General features: G+C 39.7%; 1 protein-coding gene across 3 annotated transcripts in view; it reads right to left on the bottom strand.

Moving 5' to 3' along the window:
* Nucleotides 1-27,678, bottom strand: part of PHKB (phosphorylase kinase regulatory subunit beta) — a 102,855-nt gene that overhangs the window by 61,797 nt on the left and 13,380 nt on the right. For all 3 annotated transcript variants that reach the window (XM_087827049.1, XM_087827047.1, XM_087827048.1), the window contains 6 exons: nt 17,388-17,477; nt 16,311-16,449; nt 13,037-13,136; nt 8,426-8,533; nt 6,638-6,718; nt 3,943-4,058 (listed from right to left, as the gene is read on the bottom strand). In XM_087827049.1, coding sequence (XP_087683175.1) covers nt 3,943-4,058; nt 6,638-6,718; nt 8,426-8,533; nt 13,037-13,136; nt 16,311-16,449; nt 17,388-17,477 — 634 coding nt within the window. The remainder of the gene's footprint in view (nt 1-3,942; nt 4,059-6,637; nt 6,719-8,425; nt 8,534-13,036; nt 13,137-16,310; nt 16,450-17,387; nt 17,478-27,678) is intronic.

Below are 27,678 nucleotides of genomic sequence, written 5' to 3'. Positions count from 1 at the left end.
AATTTGGAAATTGTCTCCTAATTAAAGCATTACAAAAGAAACAAACACTGTACCCGGACTAGGAAATGTTAAATTCTTTCCAGTTTAATCTTCTTTCCCAATGCAACTGGCTAAATAATTGGACTTAATTGAAATGTACAAATATGTTAATTTATTATCCCACTGTATATTTAAATCTCTGGCAACAGCAAGCTATTTAGAAAATGAAACACACTCCTAAAGTGATCTTCTCATTGGCAAATATAACACATAGTGTTGTTAGAATTGAAAATGTTTACCTAGCACAAGACATTCTTAGAAAATTATTCTAGCCCAGTTGGAGTGACTCAGTTGGTCGAGCATCGTCCTGTGCACAGAAAGGTTGCTGGTTCAATTCCCAGTCAGGGCACATACCTGGGTTGTGGGTTTGATCCCCAGTTGGGGCACGTGCAGAAAGCAACTGACTGGTGTTTCTCTTCCACATCAATGTCTCTCTCTTTCTCCCCCTTCCTCTCTCTAAGCACGTCCTTGAGTGAGGATTATTCCATTATTAGCTATTGAATATATTGATATTAGGTGACCAGTACCAAAAGAACATTTACCACTTTGATTTTCACGAAGTGCTACTGCACTGTTTACTTAAGAGGGCTGAAGTAAAGTGAGGTTTTCTCGGTAGATAATTTGTAATAAAGTGATTTGTTGTATAAATCAACACTTTTCTACAAAAGATAATGGGTTTAGACTAGGTGATTTGCAAGCCCACCTGGACTCCAAAAAATTAACTGGCAAGTACGGGAACTAAATTCACAACCACCTGTCATTAACACTATGCTTTAGCTCCCTGAGCTACCAATCATACCTCCTCAAAGGAAAAGGACTGTGAGTCCTGTGGTTTTAATGGATGTTCATGGATTGTTCGGTCTGGCAAAAATACATAAAATGAAGCCCAATAGATGGGTAGTTGCTTCTACTATCATAGCTCAAAGACTGGAACACCAAAGATGGCTTAAGACTTAGCAGTTAATTTAAGTAACAAGCCCTGTACGGAGTAAAGTGGCCACTAACAGCATCTTTAGCTGGGTAAAGTGGTGCTAGGACGGCTACGTATCTGATAGTTCAGTGATGGCGACAAATTGTGCTCTGTCTCTCGAGCTCCTGCTCAGGACTGAATATACAAAGACACAGGAGAATGGCACAGACAATCAGAGGGCAAGAGCAGGAGGCGTACACTTAGAGCCAGGATCTGCAGACACTATTTCAGGGCAGCTGGAATTACAGAAATAGCCTAAGATATAAAAGGGTATTGTGCTAAGCAGTCAAGATCAGCTCCAGCCAGGCAGACAGTTCTGAGACTAAGAATGGTGACTCAATCCTGGCTGGCGGTAGCTCTCCATCCATGCCCAGGACTCCTGCCACCGTCACTGCTCCCAGGAGGACCAACTTCTCCTGCACCTTCAAAATAGACCCTTTTGGCACAGAAGTGACACTTCCAAAATGGGCTGTGGAGATCAGAACTCAGAATCATTTGGAAAAAAGATATGCTTAAAGTTATTTTGGGGAATTGTAAAGTGTTATACATGGAAAACTAGAATAAAAATGTTAAATGTATAAAACCCATCATCCAAATCTAAATGACAAGCTTCATTTCCCATCCATGTGCATAAAACTGGCTTGCAAAAATTAATATTAATTTTGCTTGCAAAGGGTAGCAAAGAACATCACATAATAACCTTCCAAGCCCTGAAATAAAATCTTTAATGATTCAATGTCAAGACTGACACCTTGGTTACAGGAAAGCAATTTGGAGCCTCTGTTTTTTTCACTAGGGACGTTCCAACACCCTCACTTTCTAGAGTTAATGGTAATTTTTACCCAAGGTTCTTTCTGAGTTTACAGCAGGTCTCAGATAACGTCCTTTCATTTCATGTCGTTTCAGCACAACACTGCTGAGGAAATAACATCAATTCCCGGTGGAGTCCCTGGAGTTGGAATGGTGTCCCCCGTCTGTGGGTTTTTCTGGGGACTCCAGTTTCCAATGTCCTCCCACATCCCACGATGGGCAGGTTCGGTGAGCCCGATGAGTGGCCTGTGTATAAGTGGCCTGCTACGGAAGGCGTTCTGTCTGGGGTGGGGATGGGGGGGTGTCTGCCTTGAGCCCTGAACTGGAACAAGCAGGCTGGAAAATCATTCTCTCACTGTTTTTTATTAGTCTTTCTTAAATGTTTGTGTAGCTCACATTTCTCTCGATGTTTAACATCAGAAGTGTTTGTGTCCTTATTTAGAAGTCCGGTGGCATTTTTGTGACCTATGCCATAGGAACTTAACTCTCATTTATATCAATTAGCCTTCAGTAAAACTGGTTTTGTTATGTGTTATTTCACTTAAAGTTACAGTTCCCAATAAGCTACTGACAACATTAAGTGAGGACTTACTGTACTACAGTTTCTATAAACAGAAAAGCCCCTACTCAGATATTTTATAATAAAATGTCAGTGTGATCGCATTGGCCCATATGAAATGGTTACTAAAAAGCAGAGAAGGGGTGTGATAAAAGGTAAGCTTTTAAAAATCACCTTTTCTAGCTGAGCCCACCTTTCTCTATCGTGTGGCTGAGGCTCTGGAACACTGGGAGCTTAATCTGGATGACGGCTGAAGGGTAATGTTATCTTACTATTTTTCATTTGCCAAAATTTGCTTAATGTCTGAACTGAACTTTCCCTCTAGGTATTGGCGCCTGCACTGATTGCTGCTGTTCTGCTCTGTCAGAGAAATGCCTCGTCCAAGTCATAAACTTATAGGAAAATGGTTTTATATTAGTTAACTGGCATTAATCAGAGGTCCTTTTCGTTTCCATCTTTGTTATTCACGGGCTCAGAAGTGTGTGCGTACACTTGTATTCTAGTGATTACATATATATATACACATACACACATGCTACACACACACCCACATACACATACATATGCTACATATACACATGCATCTACCCATACACACACATGTATATCAACATATATGCATGTTAATGCGGTCATTACAACAACTTCATAAAGTAGGAACTATTATTACCTTCATTTTACAGATGGGGACACTGAAGCATTGGAGACATTATACAGCTAGTGACCGGGAGCCAGTCTTCAGTTTACCAAACATCTTACATCCACTTAATTTTTTCTGTGATTAGTCCTTCTATCCAAAAAAGTACAGAGCAGCAGATTCCTCTTAACCAGTGTTTCCTAAACTGTTTCCCTACTTCATTTACGTCTCAATGGTCTAAGCTGACCTACAGCTCATTATCTTTAAATTCTCAAATCTTTTAGTGTGCAACAGGCAAGACCCATTGAGCTACACTTTTTAGTTAAAAGATGAACTCCAGGGCATAAATTTAGAATACCTGAAAGGTGCAATCAGTCACTAAAACTATTTCCCTAACCCTAAGGAGAAAGGGAATTCATAAACTATTAACGTGAGTCGACAGCCATTGCTATTTATTCAAACCCACTAAACCAAAGCTCTGGAGGCTGATTGCACCTCTTCTAGAAAATGATGAATGTCACGCAGAATGTGAAAGGCCTGAGCCTGCCTGGTTAGGGTGGAAGTCTGCTCTGTGCTGCGGAGGGATTTCACATGTGATGCATGCACGCTGGTGTCTGGCAATTTCGGGCCTTGACTTTCAAAGAGCATCTGTGTGAGGGGAGGAAGGTCAGGCCCCGGGTGGGAGGCTGACACACCAGCTCTGACCCTGGAAGGCTGGGAAAGACACCCGCTCCTCCCCGCACCTGTTCAAGGGCAAGAGAGCTGACTCTTTAATTTTAAGTGAATTTCATCTGCATCACATATAGAAAAAAAGGAGATGAAATTAACATAGAAACTACTGTTCCAATCTAATACTCTGATTTTTATTCATATTCAAATTCACACATTTAAATTAAAAAAAACCCAACTCAGAAATCAGCAAATTACCTCGAATGTAGCTCCGTGCTGCCATTATTATATTTGCTTCCTCTTTCCCAGACACCAAAGTCAGGCACCCGGTAAACTCTTTCTACACAAAATACAAGGTTTTGAATAAAAGAGACCTAAAAGAAAATAAATGGAAGATAAGGACACATGCAGGAACAGACGCTTAGATACTGACAAAAACAATTAGACACCATTTGAAATCCAGCACGTTCTGACATGCTGAAATTCTCGCGATGACTACATCACTACCAATACTGTGTTCAGGCCTGAAGTGAGCGCCTAGTATCGTGCCACATGGCCATAAAGCTGCCATCCTGCCACAGGTGCTTCAACCGTAATTCTTCAGTGATATATCTATCACTGTTTGTGAGGGCTGTGCATCTTAAGAATTAAGAAAAACATAAAGCACTGTTTTATAGTAGGTAACATCTGGAATTTCCAATGTGCATATGAGATGTCAAAAAAGTCTAAAACTTTGGCAATAAAAAGGTATTTCTCTGTTCTGCAACAAGCCAGACCCATGTTGGGTCGAGCTGGAGTCCCGAGTCTATTACCCCTGGAATCTATCTTCCTCCCACCTTTCCATAGCTACAGGTTCCCCTTCCTATGAACTCAAAGCTGACAGTTGGAGGTGGGCTCCAAACAATAGCCAGGAGTCACACAGCTTCCAAGTAACAATTTCAGACGTTTGATGAAATTTACATTCTCAAAAATAACTGTAAAAGCAAAGATTATGGTCAGCTATTTAATACAAGTTTATTCATTTTAATAAAGGCATTCTCTAAGTAGGGTACTGGTCCTGATTACAGGTTCTTAGTTTAGTTGTCATGTCTGGTTCAATCTGGCAAACCGAACACATGCAGTAGTAGTTCTGCCCACCCTTCATCACAAGGCCCCTCTGGAGTGGCGATACATACCCCCACCTCCACCCGGCACACAGAATGGCAGAACCTTCTCAAAGTCTCATTTATAAGAGAAAGAAATCATGTCTTCAAAGGAAGCTCATTCCCTGAAAGGTACTAGGCAGCCCATTTACTGGCCTCCATATGATCCTGACACAGCCCATAGGCTCTCAGGAGAAAGCTAGTGAGCAGCAATAACATTTTATTATTCCAGGGTTTTAAGTGTACATGTTGAAGGCTTATTGATATTGGCTACATAAAAATTTTATATTACCAAATAAAACCTACAAGGCCGAGAAAAAGCACGAGAAAACAAAAAATAAATTCAAGAAGAAAATACCAAAATTGCTTAAGTATAAAACAGAATGCAAAGCTTAAAGCAATATCATATTTATAAAATGTCAGGTGACAAGTGAAGATTTAAATGAACTATGGTAGATATTGAGAAAGCAAAAAATAAATGTTAAAAATTGAAAATGAAAATCAAATACCAAACAAAATGAAGCCATCACTGACCCAGGCAATTTTACCACTGCCATTAGCAACATGATGGGAAATCGCCTGCAACCATCACATTGGTTGCTGCTTATTGTGAACAGATACACACTGGGCTCTGCTGGGACCCGAGCTACTGCCCCTGTGCCTTGGAGCTCCTCTAAGTGGCGAGACGGGAAAGGCTGAATGAGCCCGTTCCGGGAGCCCTCCTCTCCTGGTCTCACTTGTATTTGTTTTACATTTAGGAGTCTGCTTAAGACTGGTCTGAAATAGGGGTCCCCAATCCCTCCCCTACCCAAAATACCTGAATACCACCATTTCACAATATTGTTAAAAAAGGAGAATGACTTAGATGAAACAAACACATGTAATTCTTTGATGAATCAGGCAGAGGAAACCTTAGTGATTATTTATTTCTTCATATCATCATTTCTTGTTATTTCTCTTCATTCCTAAGTAGACTTTACTTACTGTAATTAAAAACTACAGCTGGAAGGACCTACAAGACTATAAGCCACGAGAGGGCAGGACTGCATGCACCCCCTTCAGAGGTCTCGTGATGGTCCTGGCGGTTAGTGTCTGACCACGCTTTCCCTGCGTGGGTCACAGGACAGGAAGAATGACCGGTCCACACAGCATGCCTCTTCTTTGGGGACCTCCTGTTGTGTGTACTGGCTCAATAAGAGCCCTGTGTTGCGGCTGTGGCTCAGCTGAAAATGTGTCGCTGGTGTGTGTGTGCGCGCACATGTATGCATGCGTGCGTGCGTGTTTGTGAGTATGTGTGTGTGTGTGTGTGTATGTGTCTCCTCAACTCTGGGCAAAAATTCAGTTCAAATTCCCAATAAGAGTAAGAACATGGTATTTATCTTTTGAAAAACATCAAGAACCCTGCTGAGAGCACCACAAATAAAAATAATACAATATGATAAAGGTATCTTTCTATGTTTAAAAGGATGGGTTGCAAAAAGGAATGATGAAAAACATAACTGAGAAAATCTGCAAATGCCATTTTCTTTACTTTCATTGTCACTAAAACTTTTTGAAAGTTATTTCAGATCACCTTAAAAACAGCCTTCATAGGAGTACAATTTCATAACTTGTTACATATTTTTTCATTTTCAAAGTGCCTTATATTGAAAATATGAAGACTTTTTGATCCAACATCCCAAATCCAGTATCTGATTATATGAACTGAAGAATAATCCATTTTTTATGAAACTAAAAATAAGTTTTAAAAAATAAAAAAAAAGAAATCCTTGGAGATGAGATTTGTGCTGAAGAATTTGAGGAGCGCGTACCTCGTCTGTGTTGTAGATGATCTGCAGGCCCGAGGAAATCATCTCCACCAGGTAAAGGAGGTACAGAGACACCGCATTGATCTGCAAGTGAACAGCAGTGTGAGGGGTTCCAGGAAACAGTGGAAATATGTTACGAAGTGTAAAAATAAAATTACAAGTCATTTGCTCTTATTGTGGTCTATAAAAAGTATTTCCCTTCCTCGTGTAAAATAAAGGAGCTGTGGGCTTAGTTCCTAATAAAATCCCAGTTTCGTATATAAAACTCTAAAATCCTCAAATTCACGTGATGGTTAACACCTGGTTAGGCAAACGGCCACAGGTAGAACTTTTAGCAGGTGTTTCTATAGCATTTTTTTCAGACTTATTCTCAAATTTGGGACTAAAACACCCCTATATTGGAATAGTTTGCCCCAAAGGGAGCTATGTCTTGTCGATCCATCTCAAACCTGTGCAAATGAGAAAGCTGTGTGTCCAGGATGGTGGGGACTCTGCCAACCACCACAAACAATATGCATCTAAAAAGTCTTCTTTCAGAGAAGACAGAACTTATGAAAGCAATTGCAGGCACATATTAATTTTAATCAACAGTATAGCATAGAATTTAAAATCTACTTATGAACAAATGGCTTCAAAGAGGTTTCACTCCTCCGGACAACCATTTAGGGCTACACCTCCAGGAGCTCTCTGCTCTGACTTTTGAGATGCTTCTGTGAGAAACTATCACTGACAAACTGTAAAGGGACTGCCAAGTAGCTGGTCAACCAGCATTTATTGAACACCTACTGAGCTTAAATTCTGGGATTAAAAAAATAAATGAGCCATTAATTTCTGAAAACCCCATTTTAGATAGTAAACATTTGTCAAAGCAAGAGGTACATAGAACCTAATTATGTGAGAGTTATAAAAAGAAGGCGAGAAACGACATATTCATATACTACTAAGTCCCACTTATTTATTGGTTACAAATAAGAGTTTGTGCTGCATAGAAATGGGGACAGTGCACTATGTCTGGAGGAGTCATACTGAAGTAAGACATTTCTGATCGCTAGAAACAGTAACTATAAAAAGAAGATATTCTTATTTTAGTACAAAATAATGAATAATAAGTATTCTGTTATAAAGCTCACAGAACCAAAAGATACGCAGGAAGGAAATGCATTACAGATAAGTAACAAACATGATATTTGTGTCCTGGAGCCAAGGCAACAAGATGTCCACTTGAGAGCAGCACAAAATGTTGAAGCAAAACATAAGATCCTGCAGTGTGTTCTTAGCACAGGTACAGAATTTAATACATTATATCAGACAAAATTTACAGGCTCCAGAGTGGCTTGTGGAATCTCATTTTAGTGTATGTCTTTAGCTTTATTGAAAATTTATATATTAAAAATGAATTGCCATGAACAGAAACTTCTGATCTGCTGTTACAGCCCTGTCAATGCTGTTACTCCCTGGTTCCTAAGTGTTGAAATTCTTTCAAATTTAGTAATAAGTACAAGCTTTTGTCATGGAAAAAACTGTAGGATTCCTTCTTTTAGATAGTCCTAAGAACATTATAATCATTCCAGTTGCCCTTCTAGCTTGTGGACCAAGAAGTCAGTCAAATTTAATATTCAACCACAATAACTAGTTCAGCCCTGGTGGTTAGCATTTCATTCCTCATTTCATGGTTGGTTTTCTTCTTCCACTTTGAACAACTTATGAAATCTACTTTTTAAAAACTGTAAATAGCCTGGACTGTTCTCTGCAGTAGAGTATAAATAGAGAAGACTTATAGTGTCTTCTCACCTGAAGATGGCCATACTCCTCGTAGGAGAGGACCTCATCTCCTGTGCGCACATTGAATATCGAGTGAAGACACGTTGTTGGGCGTGGATCTTGCTTAAACTGCTGGACCTAGAATCGAATATAAAATTTACACAATGCTAGGCATGTTCTCATTCAAAATTAGAGATTATAAATTATTTTTCATGAAACTTTTGAAAGAGGAAAGTTACAGCTTATAGGTAGAGAACAGAACAAAACAGAAACGTTACTTTTTCTGAAAAACAAAACAGACAAAACACATAACTGGTAACTTAATGGAGTGAACATGACTGCTGAATACTTACTTGGTATTTCACAAACACAGCAACTCAAGTGTAACAGGGAGCACGTTAATGTGGTAACAGTGGCTTCTGCAATGCTTTGAATTGTATTCTAGAGTCGAATAATAGTTTTACTCAGTGGGACAGGACTTCTGGGCTTGTATCCCACTGTCCTGCTATCTGGACATGCTTACATGACACTCAATGAAAAAGTGCTTCAGGCCACCACATTCTAATTCAGTAAGTGTTCATAGCCTCAAATGCTGCTTCCTTCTCTAAGGATCACAAAATATAACCTATGCTCCTATCGACATGTTTTCCTTTCCTTTTCCACCTACGCACTTACTACTAAGGCAGCAATTCTAAGAGAACGTAGTCCATGCCTTTATTCATTCAACATAAAATTCAGCCATTTTGGAACACAAAGTCAATGCTAAATAGTCTAACAGGACAACAAAATCATCTACTCGTCTGGATCCCGGCAATTGAACCTGGCAAACACATACTGATACCAGCTGTAGGCCAGGTGTTGGGCTGGCCCCTGGAAGCACGGGCTGCCAGCAGCAGAGGATGAATGGATGACACAAGACTCTGAGAAGGCAAGTGTCCTCCCTCTGAAAAGATGTGACGACAGTATCTGGGTGGTCATGAGCTTGCCTCGCTTCACTGGGCTAAGGTAGCTACACACAGGCATATTCTCTGCTCCACCTTCAAAATTCTCATCCTTGAAACCCTCCCTCAAAACCTCCTCTCGAGTAAAGTCCCTTCTGAACCCCAGTAAATTCCTTTCTCTGGATTCCCACATCAGGGTACTTATCCCTCAATTATTTCTACTGTCTTTTATGTTTATTAGATACCTGTATCTCCCACTATTTTATAAGCTTCTGGAAGCTACACTATCCAATACGGTAGCCACTAGCTACATGCAACTAATTAAATCACAATGAAATAAAATTTCGAAATTCAGTCCCTCAGTCACACAGGCCACAATGTCAAGTGCTCAGTAGCCACATGTGGCTAGTGGTTTCTGTATTGTTCAACACAGTAATACAGAACACTTCTACCATCATAGATGTTTACTGGACAGTACTGTGCTAGATGGCACTGCGCTACCTCTGTAGTGCCCAAGAGCCCTGCACAAATACAACCCACCCCATGACTGAAGTCAACCAAATCAAAGTCAGGGCCTACCAGCAGGTCATCAGGAACAAAAGAATGAGGTAAAAGTAGGACGTGCTCTATAAAGTGACCAAGCCATCCAGCGCTAGAAGGGTAAGAAGGCTATCGCTTCTCAGTACCGACTGCTGGCAGTGGTCTTGGACTGCACAGATAGAAATCCATGTGGTCACTCCTTCCACACTGCCATGATTACCATCTCTGCTGAACATTATTCTGGAGCTTAGACAAAAATATGGTTAAATTAAAACAAAATCCATCTTGCCTATTTAATAAGGATCTATAAAGGGATATGGTCTTATCAGTTTAATAAAGTGGCTGCTGCAGCTGTCAAGGCAGTGTTTGTCATTTGTCTTCTAGACACACAGTACCCAGCAGGAGAATTTATATTCAATCACTGTGTCAGGGGAAAGGCAACTGCTAAACAATTCAAGATGCTCAAATGGAAATTATGTAACTATGCTTTCAGTCTCAAAGCTGCTAAAGGACAAATAATTTAAAATTTCATAAAAAAAATAAGACCCAAACTCTATAAGCTCTGAAATGTAATGGGGGGAATTGTATGTGAATTACAGACAAAAAGTACTCTTGAAAGCAGTGAAAATCAAGGAGACATCAATTTGTATTTTATGTCTGGCATCTGGCAAGTAAAAGTAAAGAATGATTAAAGCAAAATTTGCTACACTAAAAAAATCTAGAATAATGTTTTCTTTCTTCTATTTTATTTAGATTTTCTGAAAACATTAATCAATGTAAATAAGTAGCTTCTCATTTAGGAAAAGGTAACTTCATCCATTCTTAATGTATAACTGTAAAATATGCACTTAGGTAAGAAACACCATCTCACAAGGCAATCCTGGAAGAATAAACCTTACAAAATTTTAATGATTTCTCATGAACTGAAAATTACCTAGTAGCATTTTAAGCAAACAAATGTTTAAGTCAATAAAGGCAGCAATGTGCATAGCCTAGTGGAAAGCAAGTCTCCACCCTCCAACCTGCAGACTGAATCAATGTTGAAACATTCTGAACGCTTCTCCTTAAGGACCATGAGAAGAGTAAATGACAGAATGGGTGCACAAACATTCAGAGGCAAAATACCTGATGTTAATAAGTAAGCAGTAAGCAGTAAGGCGTGCAAGACAATGATAGACGTCAGACTGCTCTATCTTCTGCATATTTACCCACTCAAATCCATACTAAGTTAAAAATATCTTTTAGGTAATATTCTTAGAAAATATGTTGGGAAGTATGCCTTTCAATGAGAAATCAGTGGAAGTAGAGGCCTTAGACTTCCTTAGTCATGATTTCACTTAAGAAGACAGAGAAGGTGAGCCTTCAGGTCAAACAGTAAATGAACACTATAAACAGGCTTCCTTTAGTTTTAAAGAAAGGCTAAGAGATACATATTTCTCATTTTAAGATATGGTGGCATTCCCTGCTGTTGTGGAACCATGAAGGTAGGTGAGAGCCAGTAAGATGTTAAAGTACAGTAGGCAGCAGGGAGCTAGACGCGTGGTCCAAGCTCCCCGAGCCAGCCCTCATGTCATCTGAGGATTATAGTAACATCCTCCATTCCTGCTCTGACAAGTGGGGATCCACAAAGATTATAACAATAAAAATGCTTTAAAATTTTAAAGCCCTACAGTTTGTGGTATGCATAAATACCTAATCCCCATGTCATCCACATCTTCTTACAACTCACTGACTTCAGTGATCTACCATTGTTCATACAAGGAAAAAGATGTTTATCCTTCATAATTTAAGGACTTCAAGACAGCTGAAGTCATATCCAAGATGTACTCCGAAAACAACATAATAGCGAAGACTGGTTAGTGAGGTGGGATAATACTTAGAAAGGAAAATCAAGAATTGACTAAAACAAGCCAGAAAGAAAAAACTGCATATTACATCACTCCCTTCCTTCTGATGAGCAATTATAATTTAGACCTATCAACTAGCTCAGCACACACATGAAATTCATGGCTCTCAGCATTTCCTTGAGAGAAAAGTTGAATTCACAGATATTAGGTGCTCATGAAATGATGTCAGATAAACAGAAAACTTCACACACTTAGGGAAAAAAAACTTTAATCGTAATTACTTCAATTATATATGATATACTGGTGTAATTCAAGTATGTCAGTCTGACATAGTACTTTATTCCAAGCATTGGGAAACCTTTATACTAATGATCTGCAAAGTCAAACCTCAGCAGACAAATTACAGGTTTGTAACACATCTCTGTTGTCAGCTTAGAATAAGTTTACTTCTTCTGCCAAGTGACATTTTCTCGTTGCCATATTTTGGTGACAGAATGTAGATGATTTTCTTTTTAAGTTTTAACTTCAGATATAGGTCTTAAAGAGAAAACATGCCATCACATTTTTTACCCTTTTCATGCATAAATTAAAACAACATAATATTCACATGATAAAAACATACAAAATGTTACAGAATCAAGACTGGCCATATAACTACTAGAGTCCATCTCTGCTAATGCATCATCAACCTGGGGGTGGACTTGGGGACACGTGACACACTCATACACATGGAGGGACACATTCTATTAGGACCCAGGGACACAGACTTGTAGGCAAGTAGGGAAATATCTCATTATACCTGTATGGTGCTTTACAGTTTACAAAGTTTTATTATGTATATTATTTTTTTAATTTCCACGGTAACCCTGTGCAGCTTGCTTTTTCTAAGTCTGTGATTCCTGTCTTTATATGTAAATGAAATATATTTTTAAACTAAAGTTTATTTAAGCCAGAGCATTCACATGTCCAAATGGAATTTTGATATGGATTTTCTCAAATAATATAATACTGGGTAGAATTATGGTTATTGTGAGGCTCCTGAGAAACTGAGTCTTTATCAAGCAAACACCAGATGCAAAATACAAACAAACTGAAGCCTAAATAATTCTTAATCAGCTGTAGCTGAGGCACTTCTTCCATTTCAGTATTCTGAAGCCGTGAGCTGGGCAGGCAGAGGCTGTTCCAGCCTACCTGCCCAGGATGCGGCTTCACCTTCTGAAAGTACATTCTTCCTTGGAAGATGCTGCTGCTCTATGGGTTAAATTAATCCTCCGGGATGACGTGAGGATTCCAGTCCAGCCGTGGTGTCTTACCTTATCGGCCTGCCGCATATAGCAATAGAGAATTCCTCGCATGCATTTTATAGCTGAGTGCTCCAGCTCATGGGTCCTTCCCTTGTCATCATCAATGCGCCTGGGTGAGAAAGATAACTCATAAAAGACTGGAAACGGATTTGAAAAGGAAGCAGTGCTTCTGATAATTAAGCATTTAACTATCTGGCTAATCCTATGTTCTGGCAACATCTACTAATTCTCTCACAGTGAAACTCTATTTCCCAGCAGATGCAGAAATGCTGAAAAAAAAAAATCCTATGATGAAAAATGTGCAGATTTCTCCTTTTTCAAGGAAGTAAGTCAATTGCTTTAAAAATAGCGCACAGTGTTTTCCACACAGACTTGGCTGAAATTTTAAGCGATATTCCTATATTGGAAAAACCTACCAAAAGATTTTTTAAACTCACTGTTACAGAGTAGACACAATTTTTAGTATCAGTCCCTTTAGGTTATGCAACGGCCACTTGGATTCAAGGAAACACAGGTTCAGGTAGGCGTAGGCCTTCTTTGCTCTGCCACATATTATTAAATGACTATTATTTAGTAATGAAAGGTGGGCACTTCAGTCAAGGACACCTTCAACTAAATACACATCCAGTATGATACATGATGGATCTGGGCATGAGGTTTTATATTCCCAGGTCTTACTTTGAAAGCAGTTGACCACAGTTTACATTGCTTGCTTTTTAAAAGAAGAGCTGAAATCTAACTATTAAACTAGGCTAGCATGTCCTATGTCCTTATTACAGGTCAGTGACTGTGGGTATTGAATGGGGATGGCATTAAATCTGAAGACTGCGTTAGGTACTAAGGACGCCTTAACAACATTAATCCTCCCTGTTCATGAACATGGTATACCCTCCCACTTATTTGTATCTCCTTCAGTTTCCTTCTTTAGTTTTCCAAGTTCAGGTCTTTAACCTCTTCGGTTAAATTTATTCCTAGTAGTTTATGCTTTTTGATGCAATTGTAAATAGGATCATTCTCTTAATTTCTTCTTCTAATTATTTGTTACTGGTGTACAGAAATGCAAAAGATTTCTGTATATTGACTCTGTATCCTCCAACTTTATTTATTCATTCTAATAGGGGTTTTTTTTGGGGGGGGGGGGTGTTTTGGTGGAGTGTCTACAGTTCTCCATATATAGTGTCATGTCATCTGCAAATAATAAGTTTTACTTTTACTTTCCAATTTGGATGCCCTTCATTTCTTTTTCTTGTCTGATTGCTGTGGCCAGGACTTTCAATGCCATGTCTAACAGAAGTGGCATAGTGGGCATGCTTGTCTTGTCCCTGATCTCAGAGGAAAGGCTTTCAGCTTTCACCATTGAGTGTGATAGTAGCTGTTGGTTTATCATCTATGGCCTTTATTATGTTGAGATATGTTCCTTCTATACCCACTATGTTGAGAGCTTTTATTATAAAATGGGATGTTTAACAGACAATGGTGGGGAGAGGGACTGGGGAGGGGGAAGGGATGGGGTGGAACAGGTCATTAGGGAGAAAAAGGGACATTTGTAATATTTTAAACAAAAATAAAATTAAAAAATAAATAAATAAAATAAAACGGGATGTTTAGATTTTGTCAAATGCTTTTTCTGCATCTATTGAGAAGAACAGATGGTTTTTATCCTTTATTTTTTCAATGTGATGTATCTTTCAGAGTAGATACATCTACTCTGTATGTATAAGATACAGAGGAAAAGACCTATACTTTTGTATTTTCCAAGCAATTTTCCCACAACATTTCCTTTAGAAAAATTTCTAATCTACAGAAAAAGCTAAAAGGATACTACAATGAATAAACCTTTTACACTTCACCTGGACTCACCAGTTGCAAAAATCAGCCTGCATTCTCTATTTATAATTTGTTTTCTGCATAATTTAAAAGTAAACTACAAACATCATTGCCCCTACATACTAAAGAAGTATCTCCTAAAAACAAGAGCATTCTCCTACATAACTGTAATATCATTATCATACCCAAGGAACTCAATATTGCTACTATATTATCTAATACATATTCTACACCAAATTCATCCAATTATCCCCAACATATACTTCATAGTCTTCTTTTAATGCACGATCCTTGATTGAATTCCCTCAAGAGTCATGCATTGTGTATAGCTGTCATGTTTCTCAAGCTTTTCTTAATCTAGCCATTTTCACACTTATTTTCTGATCTCTATGATAGCTACATTTTTAGGAGTCCAGGCAAGTTGATTCACAAATAGCCATAGTGGGGCTTTGTCTGATTTTACATTCACAGGTAGATCCATTTAAACACTTTGGGAGGAAATCAGCATGGGTGATGGGTACTTATCACCACGTCACATCGGAGGTGCCCATTATGGCTTGACCACTTGGGAAGGTGCTATGGGTGTTCCCTGTCCTCCTAAGACCAATGGCAGGATGACATTTAATGAACTATACTGTGCTTACATAAACACATGAAGAGATGCTTGTAGTGACACTGCAACAGGTATGCTGCATATCATCTTAGTGCTTGATTTTCCTTTATATATGCACCACATCAATGACTTAAGACTGAGGAATCATGTTCATGTGAAAGATACAATTTTCAAATCAGAAGTGCATGCACATGTCACCTTCAGAAAATTAATATTCAGAAACCTAATCTTAATGACAGTTAAAATGTATCACCACCAAGGATGTGTCAGGACACACGTTGATGCTTTTAATATGTAATGAAATAAATAAAGTAAGGAGAAACTCGGTATTGCTCAAGGATTTTTTTTTACTTTATAAAAGAATTACTTGATTTTCAATCAGACTTAACAAGTGATACTCCAGTGAAGAGCAGTGAGAAAAGCACTGAACTGTGGTGGTAGGGGGGATGAGCCCTGGCCCTGGCTCTACTATTAACTAGTTGTGTCATTTTGAACAAATCTTTAACTACTCTGGGCCCCAGTTCTATCATGTGCAATATTCAGTCACCATCTATTCCCTCTGTGGTCAACACCAACCATTTTAATGAGAATGGGAAGTTCATTTTGCCAAAAACTAATGCTGATTTGCAAGCCAAGAGATGAGGAATCTTGGTCATAAGTCATTAAAACGGGTCTCATGTAAACCCTCAGGAAAACAGAGAGGTTAGAGCCTAAAAGTGGATGTGAAGTCACACGTCCCACAGTGAGTCAGCAGCAGCAAAAAACACAGCTGACCACTTTGTCCTGAGTGAACAAAGCCTCTTACCTAGATGTGAGTGACTAGTGGAGCACACAGCAGCTCACCTGTATGCAAGAGCCACGGCCCAGGCTGCAGCAGCGCAGTACAGACTGTCCTGGACCTTGGCCTTCTGGTCACCGCCACAGGTTTTCGTGGGGAAGAGGCCCGTGGTTGGACTCTGATACAGCAGCACTGTGGCCTTGACTGCAATTGAGACAAGCAGCAGCATGAGCTGTACAGCCATCCACCCCCCGGGGCTTCCTCAGCCTCATGCCACTTCTGACAACTTTGTTATTTCTAAACTTTGCTGTAGCATTAAACTTTTGAAGATGTAGAAACAACTTCATGTTAACTCATTCCAGCCGATCTCTTTAGCTAGTTATGGCCACAAAGATAGTAAAAGGGCAACATATAAATATATACCAGAATCTTCACCAAAATAAGTTGAATTAAGGTTTTACATGAAGTTGAAACAAACAAAAAAATCCTTACCTTGACAAATACATCAAATTTTATAGTATTTGCCATATAGGCTAAGTATAAGGCACATGAAGCAAACAGACAGAAAACAAACAGTTATTTCCAACTTAGGGTCTGATGAACAAAGAGGAGCCCCTCACACACATATCTCAAAGCTGCTCACTCACAGAAAACAAAATTTTCCAGGAAGATACTGGCAAAAATGGAACAAAACAAAACAACAACAAAATAGGACCTAACTTTAGTAACAGTAACCTGAAATTATCTTTTGTATCTCAATGAATTAGAAATGGTTATAAAAGGTTCAGGGCTACCTAGAAACCATGCTTAAGTAAATGGGAAAGGAAACTTCTACAAAACCTCTGTGTAAGTAGTAATCAGGAAAGCCTCTGGTTCTCAAGTCAAGTAATGTTTGGGAAGGCTAAAAGGACACTGAAGACATCGGTAACAGTTTTAAAATTATTCTAGGGACAGATAAGACTTGTTACATTCCTTCTATGGTCCTGGTGTCAACATGCAACTGGAATACAGAGCTGCCTAAGCCCAAAACTACCCCGACATCCCAATGAGAGGACCCTATCATATAATGTACATGACAGAACTAAGGCAGAGCAAATATTAATCCTGGCTACCAAAGGACACTGTCTTCAGACGTCGCTTACCGATTCTGTAGTAATGATCCAGTTTATCCCATAGAGTTTCATGATCAGGTCTCAGAAGATTAACGCTTTTAAGAGGTTCATAAACTGAGCCTGAAAAAAAAATGAAAACACATCAAATGCAGTCATTTTCACCCACACAAACCAAGAAAACTTCTAAACAAATGAAGAAGCACCATTTAACAATCAAATTTTCGTGTTCATAGGTGAACGATTTTATTTCACTACTATTCAAGTTTTGGGTGGGGGAAGGAGAGAGAAGAAAGCACCCCTATAACCAAGCATGGAAGGGTCTGAGTGTGATGAGGTACCCTCCCCCCCCCCCCCCCCCCCCAGTCACCAACAACTCAAATATCACTCATGCTCAGGTGCTAGTCACTAGCTCAATAATTTCAGTTCCGCTTGAGAAATACATCTTCTAAAATGCCCTAAAATCCAAACTTTAACCAAACCATGTTCAAGCTTCATCAGGCAATCTTCTGTCAAACACTCACAATGCTCACACCCCAAAAACCTCAAGGAAAACAGATAACACTGACATGCTCCAAAGCCATCATTCCACAAATCTTGATAGTTTTCATACGGATATTCTGAAGCCTCCTGTCTCCTTTCCAGGTAGATAATACTCTGGCCTTATTGCATGGTCTATAAGCAGAAACCATTTCGACTTCTCAGCCATGAAAACTACTCCAAAGTGTTAGCAGAGCACACTGCTCAAAGGCTACAGAATCCACAATAATCATAATTTGCAACAAAATCGATACAGAAAATTGTTCACTTGACTCGTATACTTTCTCAACTGTTGAATGAAAGGAAAACATCAGAATCCACAGCCATCAGACTAAGTAATGTCTCCAATTCATGTTAAAAGCACTCGGAAATCATAAACTCAAGGTCACCATTGATCTACCTCTGGATTCAGGGAATGGAAGTCATACAGTTGGACAACACAGCACAAGAACAAACCTATAATCTACCTGGGGGGTGGGATCACGTTGGCATGCATTAAGAATCTGTGACTTTAAAAAAATTAAAGTATTTATGCTCATAACATTGCTATGTTCAGTACCCTAGTTTAAAACCATGGGATCATGGGATTGGGAATCCCTCAATGGTTAGGCAGAAAGTCAACATTATGTAGCAAGGAGAAGACTGACACATTGAGGCAACAGTCCCATCATCTTCTGTTGGAGAGAAATGATTTGTGGCTAGAGACAGGGATACAGAGTGGCCCGCTCTGAGTGAAGAGGCTTTTTAAAAATGAGCCTCCACAATGACACCAGAGTGGGCCCTAGTGAAGAATGGGGACAGTGCCATTGCCTGGTTTATAAAAATGGGATCGTGGACACACCCATCCCTGCCTCTTGATCGTCTCGCTTAACAACACTCTTGGAAATCACTAAAGGCAATGGGTGCGGATACCGTATGGCTCATTCAACTATCCGCGTTGATGGGTACAGAATTAGTTTCTGAGTTTTGCCATCATAAACAACACTGCAAACATCCTTCTACACAAATGTACCTCGTAGTATGCTGGAGCCAGCTAGTACCTGCTGTGGGGAGTCAACCATTAAATTTTCAGGAACTTGGCAAGCTGGTTATGAAACAGCCATAACTGACAATTAACTTACAAAAACTTACAGCTAAATAATTATTAAAAACAAAGGTAATATTCAAAACTCAACACTTTCTACTTTACTTTACCACATTTTACTACTCTATATGCGCTTGAGTTTATTTATACATATTTATCTCTACATTGGAAATATCTACATTGGATACATCTCTTCCCAGCTCTGCACTAAGTGGTGTCCCAGATAACTGAGTAGCTGCAACAGAAACCAAACGTCTGCAAAGTTTAAAATATTGACTATCTGGCACTTTATAGAAAAAGTTTGCCCACCTCTGGTCTAAAGAAGTAGTATTGAATTAAATGATAAATTTAAACTACAATGTACTTTTACAAAATAAGGCAAATGCATCTTTTAAAAAGGCGAAGGCAATTCACATTCCTCCCAGAACTGCAAGTGCCCCTGTCTGAAGAGCTTCCCCATTGACAGGAGTACAGCAGCACCTCCTCAGGCCCTCATTTCAGTTCCCACACTGGCAGAGGGCCTTGGGATCTTTTTAAGCTGGCCACTTGGATGTGCTCTTCTGTGGGCGGCCCGCAGCCTATTGCCATTTGCTGTTGTTTGTTAGTGTTTTTGTCATCAATTTCTAAGAAGTACATTTTGATTTGTTATTTCACATTTCCATTTCAAATACTGTCCCCTGAGCTTTCATTAGTATACCAATTCTACAGTAGAAAAATGTTTAATAGTCGAATATATCTCTTTCCTCACTTGGTTACACTTTTCCTGTCTGTTTAAAGGTTTTTGACATGGACAACAGTGTGGTGACTGCAGGGTAGGTGGGGGGAGGTAAAAGAGAGCACAGAGGGGGGTAAATGGTGATGAAAAAAATAAAATAAAATAAAATAAAGTAAAATAATGTTTCTGACACCCCCTAGGTTAGATATACAGCCACCTCAATTTTCTATTAAGTTTTTTATTATGTAAAAAAAAATTCTCATTTAGGTATTTGATGCATTAGGAATTTTTTACTAAACTGTTTTTAAAGTAAGTAGTTAAGGTCATACTTTTTTTAAAGATCAAATTAGTCCTTTTTATTGTTTTAGGTTACAAAGTATTGAATAGAAAGATCCATTTATCCTAAATTATAAGCAGAGACTATCCCAAATTATGGGATTCAAATAGACCATTTCCTCTTGAAATAATTGCAATTTAATTTTCAAAAACTATATTAAAACTCTAGTATCTAATCATATAGCATTTGGCCTACATATATTTTCTCAGACATAACAATTTTATGTAAGATTTCAAACCTATCATGGACATGTGACATTTACAAATAGCTTAAACAATAGTCAGCTTTTGTGTGGCTGCACAGGGATCTCTAAAAATCTCCATTGCCTGGGGCAACATATATTGATTTGTAAAAAAAGAGTTTTAGGTAGCACTCAATACTGGGTATTGACTTGGAGTTGAAACATAAAGTAAACAGCATACTTTCATTTTTCTATGAGTCTTGGGTTCTAGCAGAAAAATACACCAAATTCATGAAAGTAGAATCTTAGCCCAGGAAAGAATCAATAAGTATCCCCATCTGCATTTTATAAATGGTTCTCACGCTGGGAATTGAGTGAGCTAAGGTTCACCAGTTTTGATGATGCAGATTTAGGGTCCTCTCCTGCCTCAGCTAACAGAGCAGCTAGCTTCGCAGACCAAGGACATGCTAAGAGCTGTGATTGCTCAGCTAGGAACAGGTCTAAGAAAGCCTAAGCAGTACAGCTGTGAAGACTGAGACATGCCAAGGCTAATAACACAATAAGAAAGTGAGTACTAAGAAGCAGTGGCTAACCAGAATCCCTGAGCCAACATGTTCCACAAGCTAATTGAGAACTATGCAGAATCTGAAGACCCTGTATTCGAGAGGGTCAAACTGCCCACAGTTCCACAAGGTCTGTAGGTTCCTTGTTCCCACTCAAATATGCATGTAGACAAGGTGAGAAGGTCAGGAAGGTGCAGACCAGGCAGGCATGGGACAGCAAAGAGACAGCTTTGTCTATGAACATAGAAAATACATGCAAACCACACCTGTGGTTTATCAGAATATTATTAGAACATCCATTGTTGAGCTGCTAAGATCAAAAGGCTCCCCAGAGTACAATAATCTGTGTTTATCCTACATATCATCTATATATGACACAATATATTTCAAGCAACTTTGGCATTGAAATTGCATCATTACCTTCAGATGATAACTTCTTCATCTTACAATTTCCTTTTACTCCTCCACTGATTAAAACTGGGACACTACTGGAGAAGGGACAAGTTATTCCAGTACATTCTCAACCTGTGTCCCTAGTGCTGGTATGAGGAAGTTCTCCACAAATACTGACTGGGTGGGCCACGTGGCAGAGGTCCTGCTCTGCCTTCTGCATGCCGACAGCCCTTCCTCATCACAGTACATTTTATTTTCACTATTTGATCAATGTGTTGTGCTACACTGGAAGCTGAATAAGGACAGGGACCGTACCTACAACACAGTAGGTGGCAGTAAACGTTGGGTAGGAAGGAGGGAGAAGGAGAGAAGCTGACGGAAACATGTTTCAGGAAACTTGTGATGATCAGTTGACAACTGTATTCTCACAGGCCACCCTGTGTGCTACTGTCCCATGCACATCCTCTCAGTTAACAGTCAAGTCCCACCTCATCAGACTCCCATAACTAGACAAGTTGGAAAACTTACCTCACTAACTTTAGAATGCCTACATGTTAACTTTTACAATTAAAAGATTTGAATACACTATATATGACTCAGCACTTTGAGCATCTCTAAAATCACTAATCTCTTCTTGCAAAACAAAGAAACAAAATGTAAACCATGATTTTCTTTACCATTCAGTTCACCCATGCACAGAAACGGAAAACATTAAGGAATAAATGTGCCCCCAGTTGGGGAATAAATAAATTATGAGACTGCCATGCAACAAAATACTTTAAAACTGTAAAGGAATGAGGTAGATCTATTTGTAATATCATGAAAGACACCAAAAATACAGTGTGAAAAAGTAATGTCAGAGAACAGGGCATAGAGTATGATACTATGTGTTGCAAACTAAGCAAAAATAACTGTACATGTGTGATTCTACAAATGTATATGCATATATAGATAAGTTAAGTACTTTAAAAGGTCTAAGACACATAACAAACTGTTAAAAAGAATTACTACTAGGGAGAGGACAGTGATTTTTACTCTACAAATTTCTGATTGTCTAAATATTATATGACAGGTATCCATTTACTAGTTGTATAACTTTTTCATATTAGAAAGGGAAATTCTGAATGCCCAGTGCTAATACTATACTGATGCTTTACCCACACTGTCCCATTTCATTATCCTGACAAAGCTACGCAGTTGGCATTACACTAGGCACAGAGGGGTGAAGTTACTAAACAGCAGTCTGCAACTGAACATGGCTCGGTGAAGACAAACTGCATGTGTGCTCTCTTCCTGACACTGTGAAACCTCATATAAATGTTTGGCTAAGAACAGCTAAGAGCCCTTAATCTTTGCTTTCACTTTCTGCCTTAAACAACAGACTGCTCCAAAATTATATGTATATGCATATACATACATGTGCAACCTTCACTAAGCTAACCTCAATTATTATCACAGTTCATCTGAACCCTCAACTTTTTAAGTCTATACGTTTCTCCATGGCAAGCTGAGTAAGAAACGTATTTTAAATGTAAAATATGACATGGCAAATATGAAACAACACAACTTTATGAAAATAAAGTAAAATTTGCATATTCAACTTAACCAAATAAGATGTGAAAAGGCCATTCCACTGTTCCCATTTTATTTCTAATAAAAATGTATTAAGTTCTCCCAGTGACCTTTATAGAAGGAGCACAGCCTATAAAACCTATTTAAGGACATTAAATCGGGTTGGTATTTCATGTGTTGCCCTTATGAACACCAATCATTCAATTAGCTGTTCCATTTTCCTTTCCTGTTTATAGTCCGTAGAGTACCTTGACACAGTATGATTTCTGTGAGGTCAGAGCTGTATTCAAACAATTCTAATCTTTCTAAAAAGTTTTTGGAACTCCTCTTTATAAAAAAAAATGCACTCAGAAGTTGCACAAGTTATTAAATTTTCTCAACAGTAGTCATTCCATCCTCTAGTACAAGCCCAATGCCAATGGCGTCTGCAGCACAGTGAGCACTCAATAAATACTTATTGAACAAATGGAATTGATTTCCTTTGATGTCTAAGATCTGCCAAAAGATACTCAGAGTCAGCTGCAATGATAACTAAATAAGATGAAATGAAATATGACTCACTCCTCAGTAACCTAAGCCGTGACCATAAAGTGATTCAACTTGCTCCATCCTTCTGTTGTGCCCTTCTGCTCTGTTCTTCCACTCCTCATACAGGAGGGTCTGAATGAAACCATAAAAGGGTATGATTTAAAAAGTATTTCACCCCTAGAATAAGTATATATAGCCTCACAAAGGGAGTCACTTTATAAAGGATGACACTAGAACCAATCTGAACATAACAGGTTTCTCAAGAGAAACCTGGAGTCATTATTTCATACTTATATCACAAATGAAAATTTTAAATTCCAAACTTCTGAGGTAAATGGTAGAGTCTCAGTTCAATATTCATTGAATTACATGGAGGGGAAAGAACTTCACTATACACCACTCCCAATCTTTACAAGAAATAGTTAATCTTATTATGTCATCTGTTATTACAGTTGTAAAAACAGGTGACACTAGGCATCTGGCTGTGTATATGTTATTCTACACAGTCCCACAGAAATAATTCTTTCAAGCCATTCGACATTTTGAAAACTGGAACCACACCATTTCCACTTATCATTTACACTTTGATAAAACCTGGTTAATATTTCTTGTCTTGGCAAGTTTAGCAATGCATTTAATATGAATGTTAATACTACTAATTAAAAATTGCCCTGATAACACTTTGTACCGTAGGAATGAATATAGTCTTGAATGTTAAGAAGAAGAAAAAAATCACAATAAACTATGACTTAGTCAAGTCAGATGACTGTAGGAATAAAAATATCCATAACCAGAAAAACACTAAAAATACTTCTGGACTACCTACAGTACAGAGGTTATTTCCTTCTCAGCAAACGCAGCCAAGTGCAAGTTGCTGGGCAAGTAAAAAGGCCTGAGGTGGCGCTGTCACCCCACTCACGCCCTCACACTGGTGACTCCTCCACAGCTGTCCTGAGGTTCTGTGAGGACCAACTGCCTTTTGTGAAGACTCATCTATGATAAAACCATTACCTGACCCACCTGTATGGAATCCAAGTCAATTTGTTTACAAGCCAACTTTCACTTTTCAGTGAATAGGACTAAAGCCAAGCTTCCCAACAAGTAAAGGTTGGGCTGCTCCCCACTGCCAGCCCCTGAGCCCGAGTGTAGACACATTCCTGGATGGGGAGATGGTATTAATACCTCAGAGGCTTTGAAAGAACATGGGTTTTTAAAACAGGAAGACCGAGGCTATAATCACAGCTACATCCCTTCCCAACTATCAGGACTGGGCTCCCTCTGGGTTGTCTTCTCACTCTAAAGTTGGGGGAATTATATAACCTCACAGGTTGTTGTAAAGCCACTAACATGGTCTATTAACCATAACTGTCTGCTCTTCCCTATTCACTGCTGAATCTCCCCCAGCACTAAGCACAGGCCTGGGATTCGTGATGAACTGGTTTGGCAGGTGAACATTGGAACCCTCTTGATGAGTGCAAGGTGGGTGTCCCACACAGTGATCTTAAATCAGCAATTTATATAATAGTAATTTTTAAGAAACATAAAAAACTGAGGAAGATACCATCAAGATGGAGGCGTAGGTAAATGTGGTATTCGCAGCCTCCCACAACCATATCAAAATTACAACAAAAATATAAAAATACCATCATTCAGAACCACCTAAAATCTAGCTGAACGGAAATCCTACAACTAGGGTATTAAAGAAGCAGCACATTGAGCACTAGCTGGTTTGGCTCAGTGGTTAGAGTGTCAGCAGAGGGACTGAAGAGTCCTGGGTTTGATTCCGGCCAAGGACACGTACCTCAGTTGCAGACTTATCCCCAGTCCCAACTGGCTTGAGTGCGGGAGGCAACCAATTGATATACCTCTCTCACATTGATGTCATCTCTCTCTCTCACTCTTTCTCCCCGCCCCCCCCCCCAAAGCAATGGAAAAAATATCCTCGGGTGAGGATTAAAATAAATAAATAAGAAGCACATCGAGACTGGTAGGCGGGGCAAAGACTCAGGGCTAAATTGCAGAACCAGCTGGTCCCATACCCACCTGTGGCAGTTTAAAATTGGGAGGGATATCTTAGCTGTGGAGGTTTCCCTGAGGAGCGAGGAATCTCAGCCTCACACCAGGCCGCACAGCCCAGGGCTTCAGTACAAGGCAGAGAAGTCCTCACAACAACTGGCTGTAAAAATCACCGGGAATTGTGGCTGAGTGACCTGGAGGATGCTGGCCCCAGAGAATCTCCTCTTAAACGACCCACACATGGACTTAATTGGACTCACTTCCTCTGAGCTCCAGCACTGGGCAGCAGCTTGAAAGGAACCTATGACATTCGGGGAGGAACTAACTTGTCTGGAATCAGGGTGAGAGCTGGAAGGGCAGCTTTCTCCCAGACAGAAGAGCTAGCAGAGGCCAGTGTTCCTTTGCTGAGCCCTCCTCAGTTCCACCAGGCTGTGGCATATCTGAAGTTCCATCAACCTGCCTCACACTTTTCACCCAGCCCTGCCCCTCCTTACTTGCAGGCTCATCCAAGTCATTTCCACTGGCTTTTCCATACAACTGACCTCTCTTGCCTCATGCTTCAGACTCTCTTAAAGTCTCTCAAACGAGCAGCAGCTGGCCTCAGTGTGCCCCATACCTCTCAGTAAGTAGCCCTAGGCCCAACACTAGTGGCAGCTCACCCTGGTTCACAGCTTGGCCTCTCCTGGGCACCTCCAAGCCCAAACAAGTAGCAGCCATCTACAGATTGCTGTGTAGCTCATGCTGGGAGGCCCCGGGCAGGGCACAGGCTATGCTGATTTTGCACCTCCTGGGAGGCTCCAAAGCCAGTGCACTAGTGGTCAGCTTTGACCACAACGGATTACAACCCTACCACCTCCACAAGTGATACACTCAAAGGACAGACTCGATGAGCACCAAATCCCCACTGAAGCAAGTCCTGCTCCAAAGAGTCAGCTCCTACACAGCAGCTCTTCAGCTGTAGTTGCAGCCGATCCTCACAACCAATTGGCCTGAGGGTCAATCCCTCCCAGTGACGCCAACACCAACCAAGGCTCAACTACAATAGGACAGTGCACACAACTCACACAGGGGGCGCACCTGGAGTGCCCAGCTCAGGTGACTGGGGAGGCTGAGCCACTGGGCCCTACAGGACACCTACAATGGCCACTCTACTAATTCCAGGAGACAGAGCAGATCTACCTAATGCATAGACACAAACACAGGGAAGCAGCTAAAATGCGAAGACAAAGAAACATGTCACAAATGAAAGAACATGAAAAACTTCCAGAAAAAGAAATAAATTAAATGGAAGCAAGAAAACTACCAGCTAAGAGTTTAAAACAATGGTTATAAGGACGTTCAACAAACTTACCGAGAACTTCAAGAATCTTAGTAAGAATATCAACAACATAAAAAAGGACCAGTCAGAAATGAAAGATACACTAACTGAAATAAAACAGTAGAGGACTCAGAATCAAATCAAGAATTTGGAATATAAGGAAGCAAAAAACACCAATCAGAACAGCAGAAAGAGCCCCACTGGAGTGGCTCAGTGGTTGATTGTCAACCCATGAACCTGGAGGTCATGCCTTGACTCTCAGTCAGGACACATGACTGGGTTTCGGAGGTCATGCCTTGATCCTCAGTCAGGACACATGACTGGGTTTCGGAGGTCATGCCTTGATCCTCAGTCAGGACACATGACTGGGTTTCGGAGGTCATGCCTTGATCCTCAGTCAGGACACATGACTGGGTTTCGGGTTCGATCCCCAGTCAGGTGTGTGCAGGAGGCAGCAAATCATTGACTCTCATCATTGATGTTTCTAGCTCTCTCTCCCTCTCTCTTTCTTTCTCTGAAATCAATAAAAATAAATCCAACATATTAAAAAAAAATTTTTTTTTAAAAAGAACAGCAAAAATAAAAAAGAATCCAGAAATATGAACACTGTGTAAAAAGCCTCTAGGACAACCTCAAGTTTACCAACATTCACATCATGGGGGTACCAGAAGGAGAAGAGAGGGAGCAAGAAATTGAAAACCCATATGAAGAAACAATTACAGAAAAGTTCCCCTACCTGGTGAATGAAATAGACTTACAAGTCCAGGAAGCACAGAGTCCCAAACAAGAGGAACCCAAAGAGGCCCACACCAAGACTCATCATAATTAAAATGCCAAAGGTTAAAGGCAAAGAGAGAATCTTAAAAGCAGCAAGAGAAAAGCAGTTAGTTACCTACAAGGGGGCATCCATACAACTGTCAGCTGATTTCTCAAAAGAAACCTTGCAGGCCAGAAGGGAGTGGCAAGAAATATTCAAAGTGATGAAAAACAAGGAACTACAACCAAGATAACTCTACCCAGCAAAGCTATCATTTAGAACTGAAGGTCAGATAAAGAGCTTCACAGATAAGAAAAAGC

This window comes from Miniopterus natalensis, chromosome 18, assembly GCF_054644295.1.
Source record: "Miniopterus natalensis isolate mMinNat1 chromosome 18, mMinNat1.hap1, whole genome shotgun sequence".
Lineage (NCBI taxonomy): Eukaryota > Metazoa > Chordata > Mammalia > Chiroptera > Miniopteridae > Miniopterus > Miniopterus natalensis.
This window is presented reverse-complemented; position numbering and strand designations above follow the sequence as displayed.